The 27,615-nt window shown below is 34.2% G+C and overlaps 1 protein-coding gene across 2 annotated transcripts in view; it reads left to right on the top strand.

Annotated features, from left to right (window-relative positions):
- The window catches only part of LOC111641227 (ATP-dependent DNA helicase Q1-like), a 73,701-nt gene that overhangs the window by 33,011 nt on the left and 13,075 nt on the right, over positions 1-27,615 (top strand). For both annotated transcript variants that reach the window (XM_023387366.1, XM_023387372.1), the window contains exons 5-8: positions 6,283-6,449; positions 9,175-9,256; positions 12,572-12,838; positions 19,555-19,693. In XM_023387366.1, coding sequence (XP_023243134.1) covers positions 6,283-6,449; positions 9,175-9,256; positions 12,572-12,838; positions 19,555-19,693 — 655 coding nt within the window. The remainder of the gene's footprint in view (positions 1-6,282; positions 6,450-9,174; positions 9,257-12,571; positions 12,839-19,554; positions 19,694-27,615) is intronic.

Below are 27,615 nucleotides of genomic sequence, written 5' to 3'. Positions count from 1 at the left end.
TTCTAACCGGATCGGACAAGTTGTCTTGAGGAACGGACGGCGGCGATGAGGATCGGCACGGGGTTTCCCCGATCATGAACGGTGATGATGGACCGTGTTCACGGACAGCGACGACGGACCTCCTTTTCTCGTCATCACCCCTCTTTTATCCCTTTCGTCACGTTACTGGGTTTCACCAATCGCCGATTTTTAGGATAAGTTCCTCGTGAATCATTTTTCGGTTTCCCGAGAGATAGGAAACGGCTCCGTGGGAAGGAAATGTATATATCCTTTTTCGTAAAATTTCGAAAAATGAAGTTTTCTTTGTTTAACTTTAATAAAGATATTTAATTTAATTGGAGCTCCTTAATTTAATTTTATTTTATTCGGTCCGACCCTCACATTACTTCGGCCTTTCTAAAATCGTACTTGTTCTTTAAGGAGCAAGTTCGATTTTGAATTTGGGTAAAAGGGGTACAATTTACTCTCTCTGTAATAATATTAACAATCTCTGGGTTCCGACACTTAAGTACTTTGATTAATTTTAACAAACAAAAAATTCTTTAAAAGGTTAGAATATAAGTTAACGTCTTCGGTTAGTGAACCGAGAGGAAGTGTAGTTCCTCTTCCGTTAGTTGTGTAGATACCCGCCCAGTTAATTGACGTTTTTCAGCTCCTGAGTACGAGGGTAACAGTTCAAAGTTCGATGCGGGCCATGTGTATCTGTTAGGAGTTGTTGGTCTTCTTTGCTCGTGTTTCTCTGGAAGATATTGTAATATGGGAGTTACGTATGGAACTTGGTTGGACTGTTGGAGAAGTTTCCTGTTGGTTGATACCACTTTGTGATATGTAGTAGGATTAAGATTTTATGAGATCGTTGGCACTCAAGATCGGTTGAACGGTTGCAGTGTTCGGTGAGTTCGAAGTCTTCCGGGAAGAGTGAGGAGGTTGCACTGTTTTTGTCAGGGAGAAAAAAAAATTTAATAAGAAGTTATGTTGATTATAGGTGATTCCCTTGATAGAAATCGAGGTATGTATTTTCACATATAAATGGTTGATGGACACTCTCTCTCGGAAATTTATTCCTGATTATTAAAATAACTAATCATAAAGATTCTCTAAGAGATAGTATCGGAAAATAAAAATTGAGTCTCGAGTTATTGTAAATAAGGAATTAAGTGTTAATGGGTATACTTATTAAGAATAACGCTCAAAAAGAGAAGGTGGATGGGAAATAGAAGAATTGTGTATAAGTTGCTCGGTACAATTTCTATCTACAATTTCATTCTACATGCCCCTTATTCACTATCAACCTGTATACTAATGATTTAAAGGTTTAAGGGGAGGACAGTGGCAGGAGAAATAAAGCGAGGTATACGGCTACGACTGGGTCGTGGCATAACCCATGGTTGGTCTGATACTGGTCCTCGGCTTCGTAGTGCATAAGGAGGTGTAGTCTCCTGTTCTGCCTCTGTTTTCGTTTCGGAAACTTTGCTTTCGGCCTCGGGTTCATCGCTCTCAGTTTCGCTTTCCGGTTCGGTTTGTTCTTCCGGTAGCTGAGAGGGTATGGATGCTAAAATGACTTCATCCCAAGAGTCCGTATAAAGAAGTTGTTGTGGTGCGGTCATTGGAAGTAGGTCCTGTTCTGTGGATACTATAAGACGATCGACGGTCATGTCCTTGTTATCCCACTGTATTTTCGGTCGCTTAAATTTTCTATGCGTTGCAGTTTTTCCTCTTGCTCTCCGTCTTTGTCTGGTTCCTCTCTTTTCTCTTTCGGCGGGAGCTGTTCGTTCAATTTGTAGGATGTCCGAAGAGTTTTTCTCCATTTTATTTAGGTCTTTCTGCCTCTTCTTCCTTCTGCGCGGCCGTACAGGTGTGCAAAAATGTATAGGCTTTAGATTGGGTAGCAACACCTGTGCATTAGCAAAGTCGACCGTTAGATGCGCCGCTTCAATAACGTCTCGGCCCAAGATCCCTTCACACGGGGCTGTGACCTCGACTCGTACGATAGCACACGGTATGCACAGTTTCCTTCCCCGTAATTTAAACGTAGGCATCGCTGTTCCTATAGCGGTAATTGGCTTACTTAAAACGGTTCCCAATTTTTGTCTAAGTCCAAATTTGATAGAGGCCTTCCCCTTCAATCTATTTGCTAGGTCATTTGATATGAGCGTACGTTCCACTCTAGGATCAACTTGCATTTTCGCGGGGATATTATTAATGTAGACTAATATAATAGGATTGGGTCTTAAGGTTGTTGTTCTTATCTTGCCTTTCCACCTCGTTTCTGCTTGTAAATGTAGTCTCTCTCTGGACCTTGTAACCTCAACTAAGTGAGTGGGTTCTAATTTAGTGCTCTTTCGACTCTCCTTATTGTCGAGTATCCTTTCTCTATTTATCTCAGGGTTTTTCTCGGGTTTTTCTTTAGAATTTGCCGATTGTAGGAAGGGTATCACTGTTCGAGGGGGAATGATCATTTCGCCACCTTTTAAATCAATAAGGAATCCCTTTTCGGTGATCATATCTCTACCGATAATTCCGTCACATGGATAAGTAACATCTATGTCTACTAGACAACACGCAAACGGAAATTGCAAATCTCCTATTTGGAAAATAGGACTCATAATGCCGTAAGTTTGGATGGGATGACCCGTGGCGCTTCTTAGATCTGTTTCTTGATTACGATCGAGAGGTATCTTTTTCTTAATCCTATTGGCAAAGGCTCTAGATAAAAGTGACACTTTAGCCCCTGTATCGATCTGTACAGTACTGGGGTTTCGCCTATATAGCATTCGAGGAAAGCCTCGTTGGGCAAGGATTGACTTTTTGTCCAATTTAAAGGAGAAAGGGTTCGCTTTCTTGCTTGCGGATTACTATGGGTCTGCCGATTTCCATATATTAAGGATCGCTGTCTCCGTTTAGATATAGAATAAGGGTGTGTGGAGTTTCCTCGTTGATTACATCGAGGTTGTCGACCATCAACGCTTCGAACCTTGCCTCTCCATTTGGTTCATGTTTCCTCTGCAGGTTGATCTCGGAATCGGACTTGATTTCAGTCCTCTTCTGTTTCGCGCCTCCGTAGAGAATCGTTTCTTGGACGCGGAAAGCGCTCATTATTATTATTATCTCGGCGGACCTGCGAGTTCTGATTGGGATTACGTTGGGGTTGCGGTCACTCTAATCGGCGAGTGGGTGCAGCCAGATGATATTCGTTTCGCCGGAAAGGTGGATTATTATAATTTCCACGATTATTTTGTCGGCCTATAGGGTTTCTTGAATTATTAAAGGATGATCCTCGTGTTAACCTATCCATTCTGGCCTTAAGTTCCTCCATCGCGGTGGTTAATTGTTCCAAATTATCTCTTGAGCGGTAATCTGGTGATCTCTCACTTTCCCTAACAGTTCGTATGATCCCCAGAGGGTGTGCGGTAAGCTCCTCAATTGATTCCTCACTAATCGCCGCTTCTAAAGCGTCATCAAATGTCTCTGGCTCTCTTGACATTGTACGTTGCCTAATTCCAATATCATCTCCATTTAGGAATTGTACTTTTAACCTCTCATCTAATTCTTTTCACTGAATTCGCCGAATCATTGCTGTTTCAGTGTCATCTGCCCCGGGTTCCGGCGTAATCTCTATCTCCATAGCTAATGCTTGAAGCCTAGCAGCATACGTTTGTACGTCCTCATCTTTTCTTTGTACGCACGTATAAAATCTATTTAATCGGAACAAAAAGGGTTCTTTGTCGAATCGGGTTAACATTATTCGTTTAAATTCCTCAAAATCATCTACCTCCTTAATTCTATGATCCTTTCGTACAAACTCCCGAGCTATACCAGTAAGTTTTAGCTTGGCTACCGCCAACATTTGCGCTTTGGACCATGCCGCTACTTTTGTAACATCAGCCAAGGAATCAAAAAAATCCGTTACTCGGAGACCTCCCGCTTCTCCTGAGAAAACCGGCAATAAAGGAATAATTCCTCCCAGACCTCCCAAGGTAATTGGGCTTGGAGTAGGATTTGGATTTGGATTAGGATTAGGGTTTTCTGCCGCAGCCGCTGGTTGTGGATCGTCCTCCATCATCTCTCCTAGTCTTAAATCTATCTCCTATCTCTCTTCTAATAATTCTCCTAATCTACCAGTCCCTAACTCGACTATAATCGCTCTTTTACCTCGAATATCGCCTTTTCCTGCTTTACCGATATCTCGAGAAAGTCTAACCCCACTCCTGAAAAACCAATTTGTGGGTAGCCTGAGGTAGGACGAGGTCGTACCTCTTTTTGATAGGCAACAGTTCGGTGAGAACTGCCCACTGGTCAGTGGATGGCTTAGAAAATGTTTTTTATATCCCATAAAGTCGGGATTCTTTTGTCAGGTCGAGTGGAGGAGGTGAGAGGGGTCGTCGGTAAAGTGTGAGCGATACTCGAAATAAAGACGACTTTTAACAACCAAACAACATTTATTGAGACGATAACATAACTAACATAAATACATTGAGCTTATCTCGAGCGGACAGTGGAGGGAAACGCGCCGAGAGAGAGTTTACATTTATGGGTATCATACCTCTACGATGTGGGATCGGACGGTCAAACGTTTTCTGACCGGATCGGACAAGTTGTCTTGAGGAATGGACGGCGGCGATGAGGATCGGCACGGGTTTCGGCGATCCCGAACGGTAATGACGGATCGTGTTCACGGACAGCGACGACGGACCCCTTTTTCTCGTCATCACCCCTCTCGTCACGTTACTGGGTTTCACCAATCGGCGATTTTTAGGATAAGTTCCTCATGAATCATTTTTCGGTAGAAGAGAGATAGGAAACGGCTCCATGGGAAGGAAATGTATATATCCTTTTTCGTAAAATTTCGAAAAATGAAGTTTTTTTTTTTGGTTTCTCTTTAATAAAGATATTTAATTTAATTGGAGCTCCTTAATTTAATTTTATTTTATTCGGTCCGACCCTCACATTACTGAAAAGGTAAGAATGCTGTTCAAGCGAGAAAAAAATTGTGAGACGTGTATGGAGAAGATGTATTGACAGAACGACAGTGCCGAAACTGGTTTACAAAATTTTGTTCTGGCAATTTTAATATTGAAAATGCACCATGTTCTGGATGGCCAGTTGAAGACAATGAAAACAAAATTAAGGTACTGATTGAATCAAACTGCCAAATAACAACACGTGAAATCATTAAGAGATTAAATTTGTCAAATTGAACCGTTTATGATTACTTGAAACAAATTGGTTTTGTTTCAAAGCTAGATATATGGGTTCCACGTGTTCTTAAAGAGAGATGCTCTCTTTGGTGAGATTTTAAGGAAATTTTTTTTGGAGCTTTTACCAGACAATTTAACAATTGATTTGAAAGTATACTGCCATCGAGTAAACAAATTGAGTATTATCATCAAACAGAAAAGGCAGCCAGAATTGATCAACAAAACAGGTGTAATGTTTTACCATGATAATATCAAATTTCACACAAGTTTGGTAACTCGTCAGAAACTCTTATAACTTAGATGGGAAATTCTATCACACCAACCATATTCACCAGATAGAGCACACTCAGATTATTGCTTGTTCTGGTCTATACAAATTTTTTTAACTGTAAGACATTTACTTGAAATGACAATGTCAAAAATCACTTGGATCAGTTTTTTGTAAGCAACGAACAAAACTTTTATGAATGTGAAATCATGCTACTATCAGAAACAATGACAACAGGTATTTGAACAAAATGGTTGATATATAATTCAATAAAATATTTATTTATTATAAAAATATTGTTTCTTTTTCCACAGAAAAAAATGAAATTACTTTTTGAACAACCCAATATATATAATTGATTAATGAGTTATTGTTCATTAATCGTTACAATTATTAAATATTTTCATATGGAGGAATAACATTAAACAAAAAGAACAGAAGTATTACATTATGCAGGGATTTACTATATTTAATACATTTTTTTGACTCATTGATCAATCTGTGGAAAACTGTGATAACTGTTATGACAGTTAATAATATTTTAAAAAGATATTAATAGATTATTACAATTCTCAGAGAATATTTTCAAGATAATTTTATAATTGTTATTTATTTCTGTTGTTCAGTTCTGAAAAACTGTTGTTGTATTTTGTAATACTAATAAAATATAATTGAAAAATTATGAATTATAGTTAACTTTATTTTCATCTAATTAATATAAGATATTCCTATTAATAATTCGTGCTCAAATACTATAGAATGTAAAATTAATTATTGTTCAGTACATGTTAATATGGAGTATTTTTATTTTTACAGATTATAAATTTCTCGGAATCTTGAAACGACAATTTCCAAATGTTCCAATTTTGGGATTGACAGCAACAGCAACTTCTAGAGTAATAGTAGATGTACAAAAAATATTGAATATAGAAGGCTGTCTTGTTCTTAAGGCATCTTTCAATAGACCAAATCTAATTTATGAGGTATTATAATTTTAAAGAAATTGAAAGATAGTTATTTTCTAATGTTTTTTAGAATTATATCAAATGAAAATGAAGCTTTAATTAATTTATACAAGAGTAATTAGAGTAAGAAATATCTGTGATGTCAAAACTCAAATAATTATTCATAAAGGGAAAGAAAAAAGAGAAGAAAAAATGCAACTAAACATTATATGCAATAGTTGTCTAATGTATTAATAATTTCTTTGTTTTTGTTTTTTTTTATTTTTTGTTCTGTTTGTTAAAAAGATATTTGTAAAAGGCCAACAGTCATAATGTCTCAATAAATACTAATAGTAATAACAAAAGCAGAAAAAGCTTAACCAACAAATAAAAAATATTTTTTTCTTTCTCCAGAGTGTAGGGTACCGACAAATTTTTTGGCCCAATTCATAAGCCAACATCAGATCTGTCATTGAACAATATCTGTCATTGTTCTCTGAATTAGGTCAAAAATGTTTGTCAGTACCTTAAATGCTTACTGGAAAAGAAAAAAGTTTTTATTTATCATAATAAATACAAGACTAGAAATATTACCATGTTAAATTAATCAATCAATATATTAATAATTTTATGGTAGTACTACCATAAAATATATAGACAGACTATTTTACATTTTTAGAAAATGAATTCAGAAAAACAGAATAATATAATTATTCATTTGAATTAAGTGAATTATAAATTAAATTATACATATTAACAAGGCTTAAATTTTTAAATTGAACAGCTGTTTAAGACATAAAAGTAAAAATGAACAAAAACTTAAAATTAATAGAAGAAATGCAAATGTTGTTATACTGTACCTAACACGATACTAAATTATTGTGCTGATTTGATTAATTTGATTGATACATTACTTTTTGTATTGACAAATTGCCCATTTATCATATATGATCATAACTTAACATTTTTTAAATGATTATTTTAGTTATTTTATCTGTTTATAGATCTTTTAGTGTCTGTTTTGTGATATTAATAAATTAAATATGAGGGTTTTTTTCAATCTCCACTAACACATGAAAAAAAATTGGAAGCATGTGAGACGGGCACAGGATGCACACCTAATAAGTATTATATTCCCTCACCACTTAGCATTGTGCCAAGCTCTTTTAGACATTTGCTACTCTGCAGTAAACACGTAAACATGATGCTGCCAATCCAGTCTCCTCCCAACTGTGAAGTACGAGCAGTAATTTGATTTCTACAGGCTGAAGGGCTGAATGGAGGATGTGTTCATCGAAGGATGTGTAATGTGTATGGTGAGAACCTCATGAGCTATGGATGTGTGCATGAATGGTGCAGGAAATTCAAACAAGGACATGACAACATTCATGATGAGGGTGGTCAAGGGAGGAAGTGTAAGATGACTGGCGATTTGGTGGACAAAGTGGATTAATTGGTGTGAGAAAGGCATTGGTTCATGATTTCTGAGCTCAGTGAGGCGTTTCCTCAAATTTCAAGGTCCACACTGTATACTGCTGACTGACAGTGTTAAAGGTTGGCTGAATGGTCTGGCAGCAACGTTCTCGACATGAGTATACAAAAGCTGGTGTCATGGTATGATGTCTGCCTGAATCGACAAGGCAATTATGTGGAAAAATAGGTGTAGACTGTAACTACTTTTTACAAATAAAGTGGTTTTGTTCTTCATTCTTGTTTTTTATTCTGGGTCGATGGAGGTTGAAAAAAATAACCCTCATATTTTAACTATAAATACTAATTATTCTTGAAATTTTACAAGATTTGATTGCACAGGCAAATTATCAGAAAATACAAAAATTAATAAAATATTATTAAAATTCTTTTATATTTTCAAAATTAGAGAGATTATACAATTGTTAGAAAAAACATTAAGTAAATAAATACCGTACTTTCCGGCATATAAGATGACCCCTGACTTTTACAGTTAAAATATAGAGTTTGGGATATACTCGCCATATATGACAACACCCGGCATATAAGACGACCCCCGACTTTTGAGATTTTCCTGGGTTAAAAAATCATCTTATATACTGGAAAATACGGTAGTTTGTTTAGTAATTTTAAATATTTATAAAGTACATTACTTGAAACAATTACTGTACAACAATTTTTTTCATGTTTTAATGCATTATCTTTAATATTCATGTAATAAAAGTAGCATTTTATAATTTAAGGGATTATGTCAAAATAAATACAGTAGTATTTTAAGTTATTGTGTTATTTGAAATAAATATAAATGAAGTTTTATTGATTCAATTTTAACAATATTCATATTTGTTTACTGAAGATACATTCTATACGAATTAAATTAAAGCATATCTTTTATAGGAAGAGCATCCAAAAATAACTTTAGCAAACTTTGAAAAATAAAAAGTTTTTAGTTATTGTTGAAATTGCAAAATTAATTTTTTTTATACATTTTTATTATATGAAATAACAGTAAGCTGAGATTGTTGTAGGTCAGGACAAAAACATTTCTTATTATTTAATTAAAGATTTGGCTTCCTGAAGTAAGCATTTTGGTATTGGTTAAAAATACCATGTTTTTATGTTTTGTACAATATCGGTTAGATGTATTATGTTCTATATCATATGAATAGTATTAACATCAATAAATGAATAGATTTTAATGATATTTGATATAAGATTAATAAAATACTTTTTATATTTTACATAATATCTGCTGAATTGATAAAAATAACATATATTTTTTATAACTTTTTAGATCAAATACAAATCTTCTGCTAGTAAAGATGTAGTGGATGATATGGAAGTGATAATTAAAAAGCAATTTTTTAAATCATCAGGTAATTAAATACTTTTATTATTATTGTAACAATTTAAAATATAATCTAACATTCTAATATCCTATTTCTGTATATTATACTAGCTCTATGTGAACCACATTCTATTGGTAGAACATGTGTTTACACGATAATCATGTTTGAATCCAAATTTTTTAAAGTGATTAACTGTTAAAATATAATAACTTTTTCAATTCACTTATATTCAAGAAAATAAATTATTTCTGATAGTATGGCCTAGCTTAAAATTGACAGGTTTTTTTTCCCATTTCATTGTTTAATATATAGAGATATTAAAAATTTTTGTCTTATGCAAATTAGATTACTTCATGAGATGCCATAAGAAAACGTAACACTAGAATTGATTAAGGAGTCTAGTTTTTATTCATATTTAAAGAAAGAAACATAAGTGATAAATGTAATCCATGCAAATCAGAAAATTAATTATCTAGTGGTCATAAAACTAAGTAACTCTTTTAGTTTTAGCTATTACAAGAATTCAGTATTGCATTTCTTAGTTCTTAAACAATTAAGAATGTTTGTGTATTTGCATAGCTACTGAAAATTTGCTTTGTATATCTATGAAGTACTCTTGTTATAACCATGAGAAAATGTATGGAAATATATGTAAATTAAAATTGTTATGATGTTTTGCTTGTTATAACTGTGAACTCATTATATCTGTGTTCGTTATAACAGTATATAAAACAAGAACCACTTGGAAAAATCTCTTGTAAACAAAATTAATTAGAAGTAAATTAGCTGAAAAATTCCTAAAGATGATTGAACAATACAAATTTTTCAAAACAGAGGAATACATTGGCACTGTAAAGCTGGACAAAATAAATGGAGAAGAAACATAAGATGTGAGAACAAATGATGAGTGCAATAATTAAAGTCTACCAAAAATACTACCAAAAGCTAATACGAATGTGTTCTCCTAGATATGAAAATAAAAATTCAAAACACTGCCAAAGAACACCCAATGTTGTTCTTTAAAACTCTTCAATCACAGTTTAAGAAGCACTTGAGATATAAATCAGATTTAACCAGGTGGAGATTGTCAATTATACAGAGGGATCTACTTTCAATAATTTAAAATATATGCTTTCCACCTCAAAATAGTAGTGGCTTGCCCCTGTACATCATACTTTTCCTTTAATAGTAGAGTTGTGCCGGTCATCTATCTAATACCTTTCAGGGGAAAATTTTTGAATTGAAATAACGTGACTTCCAGTTTGCATTGGAATATATTATATAGTTAATCAGGATCTCCTGCTCATAAGATTTCCACGTCTAGTGTTGTCTTTCATGTATCTTTGTTCTCATGTATCTCATGTAACTCTGTTCTGAAGATTAAGGAAAGACAGACAGATGGACGACAGTGGGAATTTCTAGGTCTACAATTTTTTCAAATTGCAGCTTAACAAATGGAATGTGATTTACCATTATATGTTTGACAGATTTTGCAAAGCACACAAACAAAATGAACAGTCAATTAAGAAATTCTCAGTTGAATATTTTGACAGCATATGCATTCAAATACACTGTCTGAAGTAAGTGTGGCAGTCATGTTGAATATATAGCAAAGTAAACTTTTGAAATTTTTGTATTTATATTATACAGTTGTTTATAATAAAAAGAGTATCTAGTTTAAATTATTAAGAATGAAAATTATGGAATTTCAAAGTAAATACCCTGTACTTACAAAAGGAAATTTTTGAAAGAAACATATAATTTTATCACTTGATTCTTAAGATAAAAAGTATTTACCATATTTACTTGCATATAAGACGATCTCACATATAGGACAAGATGTGACTCTAAAGATCAAAATAAAGAAAATTAGATTTATTAATACAATTCTAATTTTATTTCATTTAATCACAAATAAAATATTATCAAATGTATGTATTAAGGCAAACAACCATGTTTTCTTGATGCTATAACCTTTTGTCTACTCGGACTCACCCTCCAAAGCTTCATTACAACTCTCCTCTTTTTTACTCTCACTTCACCATAAAGCATTGCCTTCTGATCTGTCGAGTGAAGTTGAAATTCAGTATTTCCTGAATGACTGCTATCAGCTCTTGAAGAATGCTTTTCCACACAACTGATACCCATGTAGCAAAACCAAAAGATTATAATGCACATTACCAGAAAAAGTTTATTTTTAATGATTCAAAATGTATAAATATTCATTAAAAATACCAATTTAACAAATATGAAATAACTACAAGTACTGTATAATCATTGCTAAGTGACCAGTATTTCATTAATGATTTTATAAATAATGAGGAATTATTATCTGTGGATGAATGAGATGCAACACAGTTTCTAATTGATGGACATAGGTTCAAACCAATAAACAAATGGAGATGTGTCTTAGTTTGTTTACAGTAGGTGCCAACTTACCAGAAATAGACTGTAGACCGGCATTTAACAAGTCAGAAATAGCAAGTGGTCATTCCTTTCCCTAAAGCTATTTTTGGACCATCTCTTTGAAAGAAACATTCACCTTGATGTTGATAGCACTCTGCTATAATGGCAGCATGACTATACATGCTACTATAGATGTTTCACAAAAATTTTTGCAAAAATTCAAAGAATCCTTTGCTCGCTTGTATAGGATGACCTAGGTTTTTGAAACAGTGAAAAATGAATAAAAACCTTGTCATATACGTGAGTAAATACAGTATGCAAATGTTTTGCCTACTTCATCACAAATTTTCAGATTTAGGAGAAAATAATTAAAATAACTTTCCAAGCATATTTTTTCATAAAAATAATTTTAAGTGAAAGGAAGTACTATGAAAAGAAAATAAAAACAATTACAAAAGAATAGTTTTATAGCTGTTTCATAATTTCTAATGAAACTGCAAACAATTTGTATGAAGTATTCAAAAAGCATGTGTGTAAAAATCATTTTATTAAATTAAGTAGTCAAAAAATGATTGTTTGTCAATTTATAGTTTTGTGGTTATTTGCTAATATATATATACATATATATATATATATAAGCAAATAACCAAAACTATAAAATATATATATTTATACACATATGTAAAAGCAAAAATATTATAAAACACTAAAATACAGTTAAATTTCCAGCAAAACAGAGTTTTATTGCCCTATAGTTTTCAATAAGCAGAGTAATAAAACCCTCTTTTGTTGGAGATGTATTTTAGAGTTTAAATTGAAGTTAAATTTTCAAAGTTTTTACAAAAATTGTTTCGGTTGAGACAGAGACAATCATACAAATATTATTATAGTTGATGTTTGAAATAAATACTAATAATAATATTGTGATCTCAACAGGTATTATATACTGTTTTTCCGTCAAAGATTGTGAAGAAATTGCATCTCAGCTTACTAAAAGAGGTATTAAAGCTCAGCCTTATCATGCTCAGTTAGATGCCAAAACTAGAAGTAAAGTTCATCATAAATGGGTCTCAAATGAAATTCAAGTTGTTGTAGCTACTGTTGCTTTTGGTATGGGAATAGATAAACCAGATGTCCGTTTCGTCATACATCATTCAATTCCAAAATCAATGGAAAATTATTATCAAGAAAGTGGAAGAGCAGGTATTCATTTTAATGTTGATATAAAACTAATTATAAAATGCTTTAATGGAGTAAATATTTAATAAGTAGTTTTTGAATTGTGTGGAGTTTTTATGGTTATTTTTAATATATTTCAATTATTTTTCTTTATGATACATAATTTTTTTAAACAATTATCATCAAAACTTGAAATTATAAATTAATTTATTTTAAAGCTTTAATTATAATTAAACACAAAAGAATTTTATCCTGAATATTATTTATATATCAGCACTACACATGAAACCAATATCCACAAGAAACTACAAAATACTACATAAAAGCAAATGTTTTTATCTATGATGAATGGTCATTGTCAGGATAAAAGACCTTTGCAGTTTGAATGCAGATGTTAAAACACAGTTCAAATAAGAATTATTCATGATAGATCATTGCCATGCATGTGGTAAAAGAGAGATGATATGAGGGAAGAGGGTTGTAAGATTAAACTTTGCAGAATGACTTCTATGCAGGATGAAGGAGTATTTTGATAATGTTTATAGCTACATTTTTTCTGGCAGCTTTGTAAATTTCTAACTTCTAAATACCTAAGCTATTCTTTACGGGAGGTGCTATGTAGGAGATATGCTCGGTCAAAATGTACTTTGATGTTGGGGTCAGTGGCAAAGGTTGATAATGTGTGTTGGCAAGCCCTTTAATGATGGAAATCTGATATTCTTTGAGGTGAATGTTTAAAGGTCACCCTGTAGAACTCGTGTTCTAAGTTGTAGTTTGCTTGGTGATCTGTAATGAAGATAGTAGGAGTGCATACAGGGTGGAGGTGCATATCTGAATGATCTTTCTTTAGCATTGCAGAGGAGAGGGAAAACTAAGGGACTTCTGAAAGCTAATCAGAAGTTATTATTTCTGGCAATCTTGTACACAGCAGTTGGTCTTCTGTCTTATGTAACAGCTTTATGTACGGTGTCGTGGACATGATTGTTGGGTGTGATGGTAGTGACAGGGGAATGGTGACAAATTAGATCTTTGATGATATTTGGAGAGTAGTCCAGTCTGACATACTGAGTGATAGTTTGGAGTTCCTTATCCCTGTCTTGAGTATCAGATGAATGGATTCCTGACTTGACAAACTAGGATATTGAAGCCAATTGTCACCAATACTCTAGAGAAGGGGTCTTCAACCTTTTACACTTTTAGGAACCCTTCAAGCTCATGGTTTTCTTGAAGGAACCTCATGTTTAAGTAGCAGATAAAATAGTTTATCAAAGCTTTTTTCTACTCAAATTTGCAAAATTATTCTTGTATCTTTATTTAATCTTAATACAAACATCTTAATAAGACAATGAATAGTGAGGTAGCGAATCAGGTTTTATTTTATGTGATATGCTTCTTGTCTAGTCTTATGTTCAAATATACGAGTGCTAAGATGGCTTTTCTTTTCCGCTAGACTTATTACATCATCAATGAAATGGAGGACAAATTGTAGAAAGACTTTTTATTTATTTGAGTATGCATTTCAGATAATTATATCCCATTTCAACTTTTGTGTCACAACTATACAGGGAAAATTAGCATAATGTATACAAGTTAGCAAAATTTTTACTATAATGTTACAAAATTGTAAAAGAACATTAGGAAACTTACATGAATGTTTCCTAATGTTCTTTTGGATGGATGAGAAATGCAGGAGTTGTGACATTAGATAAAATATGGATGGTGATTATTGATCAACAGATATGAGCTACAATAATGATTAAATTGGAAATGATTTACAAAAGGGAACGATTAACATAGATGTAAACAATTTTTTGAACTTACAGTGAACATGACGGCCTGATACGTAGTGTTGGAAAAAACAACCCAGTATACATGACACAATGTTGAGTTAATATTATAAAATTTGGGAACTTTGATCTTGGTTACAGTAAGGGTAATAGAAACCTTTTGGAACAACCAGTATGATGAAGTGAGGTTAGTGCACCATTAAAATAAAGGGAACAGAACGAGATTGTTTTAGTTTACAGTAGAGTTTCACAGGGTGGGATGGTCCACAAATTGTAAGTGGGAGAAGATGCGTTAGGACGGCATCAACTTGAAAAGGGGAGAGAGATAGTGGGTAGGGTGGACGTAAGGGAAGGGAGGATCGAAAAAACAGGTGTTTTTGAGGGGTTAGGGAATTGTAGAAGAGTGAAGGAGGAAGGGAAAGTGAGACATATGAGTACCTTGCTGGTTGCCATATTTTAACACATTAATTAAGCACTACCGCCACCCCCTTCTGGGCTTCTCTTGGTCAAGTATGTATACCAAGTTTCATGTAGCTTTTGACCAATATTATTATTCATTACACTGTCTTTGTTTTTAAGGATCTCAAGATACCACCATCTTTTTTGTATATGTAATTCTTTTTTGACAATTTTTACAGTTTCTTTTAAGATTTGGCAACCTTCATTGTTACAATGAACAGCAACAGCTGAGTTACAATTATTATATTTGATCGCAGCTATGTGTTTTTTAAACTGGGTCTTCAGATTTCTACCAGTTTCACCTATATAAGACTTGGGATTAGTGCAGTTGCAGCTGAGTTTGTAAATTATGTTTTTTTGGTCCCATATATTTATATTATTATTATTAGTACTATGTGGGTTCATCTGGTGATACAGATTGGGTAAATCCATATCAACAGACAACTTTTTGGTACTAATATCTGGTTCATTTTCAACAGTAGTAGCGAAACTAGTTCCCGCAACTGTGGAATGAAGCTTACCAGTTTTCAACCATGTATCCATTATTGCTACAGTAGTCTAATTAAATTGTAAATAAATAAGAGTTATCAATTATGATATAAAAACAAAATAAATACTCACTTGTATGTGATTGTATTTAACAGACAGAATGAGATTAACAGAACTAATATGTGACGTCATGCATCTTGATTGGTGTATTTGAAGCACGTGACTTTTACCGAATTTCAAGATTTTATTTTATCCATAAAATGTTTATTTATATTTATTTTTTAAAATCAACTGCCATTTTATATCCAATTTATATTAATATTGTAATTTTTACTTAAATATTATATTAATCTAATATTTTAATAAGACAGTCCACTACCCCATTCCTACATGAAAAATTCCTTGTATAGATGATTTCCATTTTACGTGTGTTTTGGCTGAGCAAATAGTGATCACTTGCGGAACCCCTGTCAACGTTCCATGGAACCCTAGGGTTCCGCGGAACCCAGGTTGAAGAAGACTCCTGCTCTAGATGGCACTTTTTATTTTTTAAGAATTTATATTAATATTGTAATTTTTACTTAAATATTATATTAATCTAATATTTTAATAAGACAGTCCACTACCCCATTCCTACATGAAAAATTCCTTGTATAGACGATTTCCATTTTACGTGCGTTTTGGCTGAGCAAATAGTGATCACTTGCGGAACCCCTGTCAACATTCCAGGAAACCCTAGGGTTCTGCAGAACCCAAGTTGAAGACCCCTGCTCTAGAGTTAATTGAATGCCTCACATTCCAAGACGATATATATTTTATGGTATGTGACTTTCAGTCTCTCTAGCCTTCCATTCACATTGAATCCTTCTTTTGTTCTCTATGTAACTTCTTAATAATGTTCAGGACTCTATTAAGCACCCCCTAAACATCCTAGAACTCACTAATCTCTTATGCCACATTCTTTTTGCTTAAAAGACATGACTTTTATCTTGCAGAAAAGTCATGCTCTCAAAAGCAAAAAAGTGTGTGAGAGGGGCATGACTATGGGTAACCCCCTCTCAGACACCTTTGTGAACTGGTCATTTGACAACTTGAGGCTTCCATCCTTCCCACCTTTGATAATCATATCAAAGATGATCAGCAAAAATTTGTTATCAAGATTTCATGCATAAAATCAACACCAAACCCTTTGGCATCTACCTCCACTTGGAACAGGACAGTGAACAAGAAGTTTGCTTATTATATCCAATGGATGCACATCAACTAAAGTTTACAGAAAGCTTACACATTATCCGAGTTTTGTCTCTGCCCCTCCTCATGATTTTTTTTTATTCAAGATGGCTGGCTTCTGTTTGAACTTTGTTTTAACAGCTGCATTCAAACCATGATGGTCTTTTTAGTCTAACAATGACTGGTTAACACTGGTTTTGTAATTTATTGCTGGATATGTATGCATACTCAGTTTGAATAGTTGAATTTGTTTATACAGTCACTTCAAAAAGTTTAGAATAATTAGAATAATTCTCTATCACAATTTGCATATTCTTGAATGACAATAAATATGTAAACTTAAAAAATTATGAAAAAATCTAATGAAGGGAAAATTTAGTCTTGTGTTTTAGCTATAAACTAAAAATATTAATTTCTAAATAAAGTGCTTAAAAGTCATGTCTTTTAAGCAAAAATAATGTGGCATAAGAGATTAGTGAGTTCTAGGATGTTTTTACTTAAGTGAACAGATGATAAAAGATTTAGAATATTTGAAATTGTGTTAAAAAAAGTATACTGGTAGAGTAAATATGAGATAAATTAATAAATATTGTCCAATTATAAGTAATACAGCTTGTAATTTACTGCAATTATGTAAATTGTATCACAAGTAGTGTTGTATAAATTACAATAAAACATTTGTCACAAAAGCAGGGTAAACAGCATGGGCAAGAAATGACAATTAAGCCTGAATCAGAGAGACAAAATTATTGATTTTCAGGAAGAAAATATTAAGCAATTAGAAATAGTGAGGAAAGTAAATTGCAGTCTAAAGTGAAAAAAATAATTCAAAAATTTAATTAAACTGGAAGTTTAAATGTTGAGAAAATGCTCTGGTCATCCAAAATTTACTTCAGAAACGAGAGAAATCAGCACTTAAAAAATTGTAAAACAAAATAGACACACAAGCTTGCATGTCTATTTTATTTTACAGATGTCACAAGAATGCAATCTGTGATTGGAAAACCAATTTCAAAAACAATGGTTTAAAGCAGTGTTTCTCAAAGTGGGCAATAATGCCCCCTTGTGGGCGATGAGTAAATCTAGGAGGGGCGGTGTAGGCAGGGTATTGAACAGTGACCAAAGGCAAAATTGGGGTCACTGAAAGCCATTACCTTTCCTCTGTTAAACTGATAAGAGGAAACATTGTGTTTAATGGTTTCTAGATGTTGAGAACAATGTACGGTAGGGGCACAAAGTGTGAAATTCATAGAAAAATTTTCCTAAAAATATTTCCAATCCTTTCTCACACAAGAGAAAATGGGTTAGGGGACGTTGAGTATAACTTTATGGAACAAAGGGGGCAGTGGATTGAAAAAGTTTGGGAATCACTGGTTTACAGTCATTTGAAGATGGGTTGTAAAGCAGCCAAACCAGAAAAGAAACTCATCTGAAAAAATCTGATTAACCTGCATTAAAAAATATAAGAGTTTTATACTCAAACAACAGCAAAGTCATTTTTAGTGGCAAAAGTATATTTTGCATTTTTCAAAAAAAATAATGGAGGAAGTTTGACTCTTGAAATGTGAAACCAACAATCCACATTGTTTACAAGAAGTCATTAAATTTTCCACGAACATTATAGTGTGGGGTTTACTTGACTATAATGGGCTTGCAAAATTGTGATTTATAAAAAGGACAATAAATTGTGATATTTTAGAATATTTCCTCATCCCAACAATGGAAGAGCATTTTCAAGATAATGTAATCTTTCAACAGGATGGAATTAAAGGTCATACATACAAAAAAGCCAAAGGACAGTTTACATCTAAAAGAATAAAACTCTTGGATTGGCCTGGAAACTTGCTAGATTTGTCGCCAATTGAAAATATTTTGTCCATTTGCTGACTGCAAGAATCTAATCCAACCAATAAACAAGATTTAAAAGAGAAACTTACAAAAATTTGGTCTGAAATTAGTCTTGAACAATGTCAATCACTTATTGATAGTATGCTAAAAAGAATAAAATTTGCAATTTATAATAAAGGACAGTTAACCAACTATTAGAATGAAATATTCTAAACTTTTTGAACTGGCTTTATCTATATTTGTATAATAGGGAAAATTATATTTATTATATAAAGAAATATAATATCTTTATTATTGCAGTTTTATTGATATTTTATTACATTTATTGTCTGTTTATTCTATAAAAATCAAAATTAAGCTAGCAACACATTGAAAGGTGTTTATTCAGTTAACCCCCATTAATAAAAAGTCAAAGAAACTTAAAAAATTGTCACTTTGTATTAATAAAATTCATATTAACTGAACTATTTAACTTTGAAGTGCTTATCCTCCTTTGTGTATACATATCTACTTTTCCATTAATGTAGACTTTGCATAAGCTAATAATGTAATAATGATTTTTGACTGTATATAGAATTTTTGTATGTAGGATTTTCCTGTATAATTATCTTTACATTGATGTTAAATGAATTATTCTGTCATTCCAATTATTGCACATTTCTAGTTTACAGTTGTCATCATCTGGTTTAATCAATAGTTAATAGATATCAGTTACATTCTTTGTGCTGTAAAAAATGAATGGCACTTTATAAGTTACAAAATATTGGTATTTTAAATAATTTGTACAACTTCTCTGCACAATCTTTTAGGAAAGTGGCTATATTTTATATATAATTATATATTAATTATTGGATAATAATTTATTAAATATAGTGGTAAATTATAACAGATAATTTTATTAAGTTTGTGTAATATTATATTCATTAGGAAGAGATGATTCATCAGCAAGTTGTATCTTATTTTATGGGTTCTCGGATATTTTTCGACAAAGTACAATGGTTTTTACAGAGCAGACTGGATTAGAAAATCTTTATGCGATGGTTGCTTATTGTTTAGATCTAAAAAGGTATGAATATTTAAAATATGAAAACATAATAAATAATATCTATATATATAACCCATTGAATGAATATCCGTCCTTCTGCGTAACGGTATGCCAAAAATGGGCACTAGAGGCGCCCTAGCGAAGATTTTAAATTAACAATAAATTATTTTTATTTGTAATAGGAATTTATTATTAATATTAATTTATTATTTATACCACGAAATGGTATAAATAATTATTATATGCCTTGCCTTGCCTTCTTATATGCCTTGATTAACCTTGCACCACACGTTTACAACATTCCGTGACTCAGTGAACGTCGCGCATTGACTCACGGGAAATTTGTTGAAAAAATGGCGAATACATTTAAAATCGAGGTTTACAAGTGAAGGTAAATAAACAAATTAAACTATTTTAAAGTATTTATAGAATGTTTAATAGGTAGAAATATAGATCCGTATGACGTGATTGGGTCGGTAAGATTTACCCTCCAAATGAAGGGGTGGCGACACCCTCTGTGCGAACAATAAATGTCTAATGAACCATACCCCTATGCATAACCCTTTCCGAGATATAGCCCTCCGAAAATTATTCTATGGGTCACATGACTGCCTGTTTGCCACAATTTACCCTGCGAATGCAGGTTGGCGACCCTCAGAGTATGCGTGAGCACATGTTAATTTTTTTTCGCGCGGTAGGCTCCCTTTTGACCACGGTGTCACGTGACTGGAAATGACATAGGTGAATTCTCAGGGGCTTATATCTCATGAAGGGTCATGCATAGGGGTATGGTTTCTTTGACTTTATTGTTCACACAGGGGTCTACAGTTTTGGGGGTCACCACCCCTTCATTCGGAGGGTAAATCTTACCATTGGGACTTCAACGGAGCTGTAGAGCATATTGATAGGAACAAAAAAGTCAAAGGAACCGTGCCTCATGGAAATTTGTAAAGAACGCCCACTAGGGAGCATCCCGGGCTACTAGTAAGTTTATAATACATAAAAAAATCTATTAACAATAATTTATTCATGTATGAAAGTGTTTTCTGTTTAGATTGTATATCATATTTTGATAATCTGCCTAAAACTGTAGTTGATTAGAAGTCTAATTACAAGAGTTTTTAATAATATCTTTGAAATCTAGTGTAAAATATATATATTCTTATCTTCTTTCTTTTTCTTCTTAGCGTTGTCCCACAGATGTAGGGTCTGCTATTTGGATCTTCAAATGCCACTTTGTTTGATTGAGTGCATCGTCTGGGTTCAGGTGCAGAGTCCTTAGGTCTGTATTGATAGCATCTTGCCATTGTTGCTTCAGTCTTCTGCGTGGCTTGCAGCCGTATCTGAACACAGTTGCCAACATGGTGGCTGGCAGCTGTAGCTGGCAGCCGTACCTGGATATAGTTGCCAACATTGCTTACCACCTACAAGTAAGTAAGTAACGTTGCTTACTTACACTATTGCAAGTAAGTAATGTTGCTTACCACCTACAGTTGCCAACATTGCTTACCACCTGTAGGTGGTAAGCAATGTTGGCAACTGTATCCAGGGCTGATTGTTGTATGTGGCCAAACCAGCACAGGTGTCTCTCTCATTTTTGACTTAATGGGCGTGATGCCAAATTGTTGGCATATCTTGTCATTGGTAATATGGTCGATGAAGGATAAACCAAGCGTCCTGCGAGCCATGAGCAGATGCTCATGGCTCGCAGGATGCTTGGAATGAATATGTCGTTCAGCTGCTCTCGTTGATGGCCAACATTCAGAACCATAGAGAGTGATGGATCGTAACACAGTCTTGTAGATTTTCAATTTTAGATACATGGGCATCTTTTTGTCGCAGAGAACACTGGTGACTTCTCTCAATTATAGCCATGCCGCATTCACCCTCATTTGTCAATGCCCCGTCACTCTGTAGGGTTGAGCCGAGGTAGCAAAAAGTGTGCATTTTATATAAGTTATCACCGTTGACTTGGATCGTGCCCACATTTGGAAAAATTTCTAGATATTCGGTCTTCTTGGTGTTAAGGTGCAAGCCAAAGCAATTCAAATGGTTGCTCCAGGCCTGAACCTGGTACTGTAGCTCTTCTTGAGTTGTGGTTGCAAGCATGATGTCATTGGCATAAAGCAGCATCCAAGATACATTGTTCTGTATATTCTTTGTGATAGTGTCCATGATAAGAATGAATAGCAGTGGCAACAGTGCAGAGACCTGATGAACGCCAATGTTCACTGGGAAGTTGTCAGATGTACCAGCCACGCAACTCACTCAGCTGCTGGTACTTGTGTACAGCATTCTGACCCAGCTGACGAGGTCCTCAGGCACTCTGTGGTCATGGAGTGCTTATCAAATGAGCTGGTAGAGTATGCAGTCAAAGGTCTTTTTTAAGTTGAGGAAGGCAACATATAGTGGTTTATTTTTCTCCCGGTGTTTCTACATCAACCTGTGGACTGCAAAGATTGTGTTGGTAGTTCCACAGCCCCTCACAAAGCCACTCTGGCCGACACTGATCCAAATGATCACGCCAACGTCAGTCAATAATGTGCTTAAAGATTTTCATGGTGTGAGAGAGTAGGCGTATTGGCTAGTAGTTGGAGCATTCTGCTGGGTCGCTCTTGTTCTTGGTACAGTGATACTTGTGGACCAGATCGCCCAAGATTGGCCGGTGACTACCACAGCATTGAAGAATGCAGTTAGCCAAGTTGTAGCCTCTGTGTGCAGGTCCTTGAGCTTCCAGACGTCGGCTGGTAGGTCATTTGGTCCTGGTGCCTTCTGGTTCTTCATACTTCTAATTGCTGCAGACACCTCCCCAGCCATGATCTAAAGGACTGGTCCAGAGCAGTCCTTCAGATCATGGCTGGCCCTCAGGAATCGGTGGATGTGGGAATTCAATGTTTGAGATCTCATCAAAATATTTGTGCCAGCGGCTCAAGATTTCCTTCTTATTCTGCAGATGCCATCCATTCTTATCCTTTTCACGCACATATAGTGCTCGATGTCTTGCACAGCCCTTGCTCGCACTTTCACCAGTCGGTAGATGTTCTTCTCACCTTCCTGTGTGTCAAGTTGCTCGTAAAGACCTTGATGGTGTTTGGCCCGTGCTGCAGCCACCGCTCTCTTAGCTTCCCGCATGGCTGCAGTGTACCATTGCCAGTTTTCTCTGATCTTATTGGCAAACCAAGCTGTAAAGGCTATCATTTTTTCCCGCACCTTTTGTTGTACTTCCTCTGTCCAGAGCCATGTCTGCTTATCAATGTACCAACTACCTAAATTTTTGACGCCAAGGGTTGTCCTTGCAGCTCTGGTGATGGAGTCGTGGAACGCATTCCACATGATGTCAGTTGAGGATCTGTTGGCTTCAGGGAAGGTAAAGCTGTTGATTATGGCAGCTTCATGTTTCCACAACTTCCACCAATTAATTATCATCGGCCCTCTTACGCGGCTGCCCTAACATTGTGTGGTGATTTTCATGTCGATGATTAGCAACTTATGCTGTGGGGACAGACAATCGGATGGAATAACTTTTACATCGGTGACACTATTGTTGAATTCACGTCTCTGTGCCAGCATGTAGTAGATCTGGCTGTAGCTGTTTCCACTGGTGTAGGTAACTAAATAACTTGTGTGTTTCTTGAAAAAAGTGTTTCAGAGAACAAGGCCGTTAATTTCTCCTAAGTCAAGAATTTGACAACCATCATTGTTTTGTGTACCATATCCAAATGGCAATGGCAATCATACCCATTCTTGGCCCTCCCAACGTGGCCATTTAAGTCACCACATACCATAAGCATATCTTCCGTAGGGTATGATGCTACATGGTCACGTAGATTCCACCAAAACTACTACTGCTCCTCCTATTTTTTTTATGTTGGCTAATAAATGTGCCTTTTGTGTTAATTTGAAAAATATATATATTTTTTTGTTATAAAAAATTAATAAAATTAATATTTATTTAACTATTTTTTGTTTCTTTTATTATTTTTGCCCTTTTCTTCCTTGTGGGTATTAAGAAGGCCTTTTTTTCTTACATACTGTGGGATTGGCCCCACAATAGGGGTAACCAGGTGGTGAGGGATGGGTCCTGACCTATCTGGGACAGACCACTCATGAAAAGTTGTTTGCTCATATTCAATTTGAGGTTCACAGAGTGATAGACTGACATCTTGAGTTAAACATCTGGCTGTATTTAATTACTAGGTGTATCAAATGTTTTTTTAACACTGTTAATAATTTTTTTCCAATATTAATTTCAGTTATTATTGAAGTGTGAATATAATTATATTTTTATTTATGGCAATAAGTTATATGAATTTCACTTTTGTTATTTTATCAAAAATTAAAATGAAACTTCAAAATTACGATAAAGAACTAATATTTTTTAAGCATTTTATTATTATAGTATATTATGCTTAAAATAATTTCAAGAGAAATTATATTTTTAATATTACAAATTTTAAAGAAATAGGTTTTAATTAAACTTAGATATACTATATTTTAAACACTGAAATGAAAACTTTTTGAAAACTTTATTTCTGCAAAAAGTTTTCATTTCAGTGTTTAAAATATAGTATATCTAAGTTTAATTAAAACCCATTTCTTTAAAATTTGTAATATTTGTGGGGGCCGAGGGGGGAAAAATTGAAAAAACTCGATGAACGATAATATGTGATATATATCGTCATCATCTCCCTTGCCGTTTGGACTGCTGAGCGGTAACAATCAACATGTGGAAGCAGTTGAGTCAGAGATAGATGCTTCGTTTACAAGCAACACAACCCATTTATTAAACATGAAAGTAGCTTACAAGATTTCCGCAATCTTGGAAGTTCTGCGGCCTCTGGGTCTTCCTCTCCTTTCCAAGATAGTCCCATTTTGAAGGAGTGTCCCTTGTTCGCGAATGAACCATTCCATCACGTCTTGACAACTCCAGGACGATGCGGTCGACTTCTGTTGATGGAAAGATGTCGATCCGAGGTCGGGAGATGGAGACGAAGATGGGTGCGAGACACACACACAACAACAGATCCGTCATTTGGAACTTACGGGAGAAGAAGCCATCGCGTCCTTGAATTTCTGGGGTTTTATCCATTTTCTCTCAGATTCTCCTTTCCGATTGGTCTCTCCTCGTCACCTGATGACAATTCGAAACCTTTCGGGGGCACGGGAGAGGTCAAAATCGAAGTTTAATTCAATCTCCAAAGAATTCGAAAATTCGATCTCTCGTTAGCGTCGCATTTTCATAAAATAAAAATCTATTTCTAACTATTATATAGTTTTTCTCTAAAACAATTATTTTAACACGAATTTTAGTGAGGGTTCAGACCTGTCCAGAGCCTCACATATTAAAATAATTATTCAGCTTCTATTTCTGTAATACTATTTGTAAAATATCAATTTATTTATTTTTGAATAAATAAATTGATATTTTACAAATAGTATTACAGAAATAGAAGCTGAATAATTGTATTAGGGAAAAATGATACTGTTTTGACAAAAAGTTATGTACCCAGATAGAATTGTCCAATATATGTGAGTGTTTAAAAAAGTAACAGCAAATTAAATATTTTCAGATGTATAATTCAATTAGAGATTATAAAATGATATGTTATTTTTCTACATAATCACCTTTTTCAATACCCTCTTCTCACACCATTGCATAAACTTCTTTATTCCATCAGAAAAATATTTTTTATTGTGTGTTCAGCCAGGAATGCACTGCTTCTTTCAACTTGTCATTATTCCCAAATCTTGATCCTCTCAAAGTGTCCTCCAGAGATCAAAACACACGATAGTCAGAGGGAGCAAGGTCAGGACAGTATATGTCATGGCAGATGCTATAAGATCTGAAATCATAACCTTCAAATTGTGTCCAGTGTTGCAGAAGCTGTATGGGCTGTGTGCATACAACTTGTGATACAGTCGACCCCCTATAATTACGATTCCTATAAAACTACGAAAAAATTGTGACCGGTATCCGTAAAAAACAGTAAAAATTCCCTATAATTACCTCACACGTAATCGGGCAGCCGAACTACTTTCCCGCCGTCCGTAGCGCCACGCTACGGAGAGATTTCTATCGTCTGGACAGTATTATATAAATTATATATAAATTAGGTACTGTATATATAATTATACATTAACTTATTGTAACTTTGTTATAATTAAATATATAATTTCCGCCGTCTAGCGTGGCGCCACGCTACGGAGATTTTTACGCTAACTATCGTCTGTCAGTATGTAAATTAGGTACCGTAAGTCTAATACAGTACTGTAATTTTATACATTTCTTGTGAAAGAAACATTTCTTATTCAACGGCGATTAAAATTATTTATATTAATGATGTCTCCGAAGTTCAAGGAACTATTAGCAGAAAAATAAGTTATTAGAAATCGGCCACGGTTTGCTGAGCTGTTCCGCGACGAAAACAATGTTGAGCAATGGCGATGTCGAATGGTGACACTCGGTAAGTAATCCTACAATTTTTTGTTTATAGCGTAGTTTATACGGATTATTCCCAAAAAAATATACGTATTTTGGAAATGTTGAGTCGGATTAGTCTAGAATCGATTAATTTTATGGAAGAAAACCTTTCAAACAGCTGTAGTCCGTAAACTTGACACGTGTCGGGTTGTGATTGGAAGGATTCGTAAGAAATCGGATTCCTAAAGAATGGAACGTATCTCTATCTTATAGGGGGGTCGACTGTACTTGAGAACCTCCTTGACAATAGTATGACACTGATATCCAATTCCCTGGCCAGAACTTCTAAAGAACTGTGCCCGTTTTCACAAATAATGGCATCATTATGACCCACTTTCTCATTGGTGACAGCTGTGCTAGGACAACTGTCAGTGCAGCACAATCATCAAATTTTTGTGGTCATAGGCTATGAACCCTTGTAAAATTCGTAGATGAATGGTACAACACCATGGAGATTCCTGCATTGGTGAGAAAGAGTGTACAAGTGGATAAATGTGTTAAAAAATGGTGAACATCAATCCATGATCAATGGACCACGAAAATCTGATGATTGCATGCTGCGCAAACGGTGCTGCCATTTTTTATATGCTTCCCTTTCAGTTAAGCATGCCACACTATCTATTAAGCAGTACCTTCTCTTAGAATGTGTTTTCCCTGTATGGCAGTTTGAAATGCCTGGGATATTTATTTTGTGAATTATTATCAATTTTCTGTTACTTTTGAAATGCCATCAAAATATAAAATGCCATCATTAATATAAATAGTTTTGACATACATCAAAACTATTTATATTATTAATAATATAAAAGTATTAATATCATTTTTAAGCAAAAAACATACATTCAAATATAAACATCTGTAAACTTGATTTTTATTAAAGCCAAATGATTGTTGGATTACATTAGACTATATTAATGCCTCTAGGCCAAATTACTTGAAATTTAATTATTAGTTAGTAGCATTAATATAGCTTAATATAATTTAGCAGTTCGACTTTAACATACATTGACAAAAAGGGTTAAAGTTTACTTTTGTGCATCATTATGGCAGCTCTTCTGGAATCTCAATGGCAGGCGCAATTAGAAATCTGATGTAGTAGCGCAGATCAAATTGACCTTTTATCATGCAAATTTTTGGTATTTTGGTATTTCTCCATTGGAAAGTAAAAGGAATTATGCAAATTTTTAAGTTCCACTATGGTGCAGACAAGGTGCAGGTGTAAAGTACTATATTATTTTTCCGACTTTCCAACGATTATCGACACTACTGTGTGCCGGAAATAGCCGTTCCCTAACGGGTACTTTACGTGGATTCGCGTTAGTGTGCCAGGCCTGGACTTTAAGCGTGCACCGAATTAAATAATGACAAAGTTTGTCAATAACAAAATCAAATATTTAATTAAACTTCTATTAAAAAATTCTATACAGTATTTAGTAAAAATCAAACAATAATTTATTCAATG

Source organism: Centruroides sculpturatus, unplaced genomic scaffold (genome assembly GCF_000671375.1).
Source record: "Centruroides sculpturatus isolate CEXI.00-Female unplaced genomic scaffold, Cexi_2.0 scaffold101, whole genome shotgun sequence".
NCBI classification, from domain to species: domain Eukaryota; kingdom Metazoa; phylum Arthropoda; class Arachnida; order Scorpiones; family Buthidae; genus Centruroides; species Centruroides sculpturatus.
This window is presented reverse-complemented; position numbering and strand designations above follow the sequence as displayed.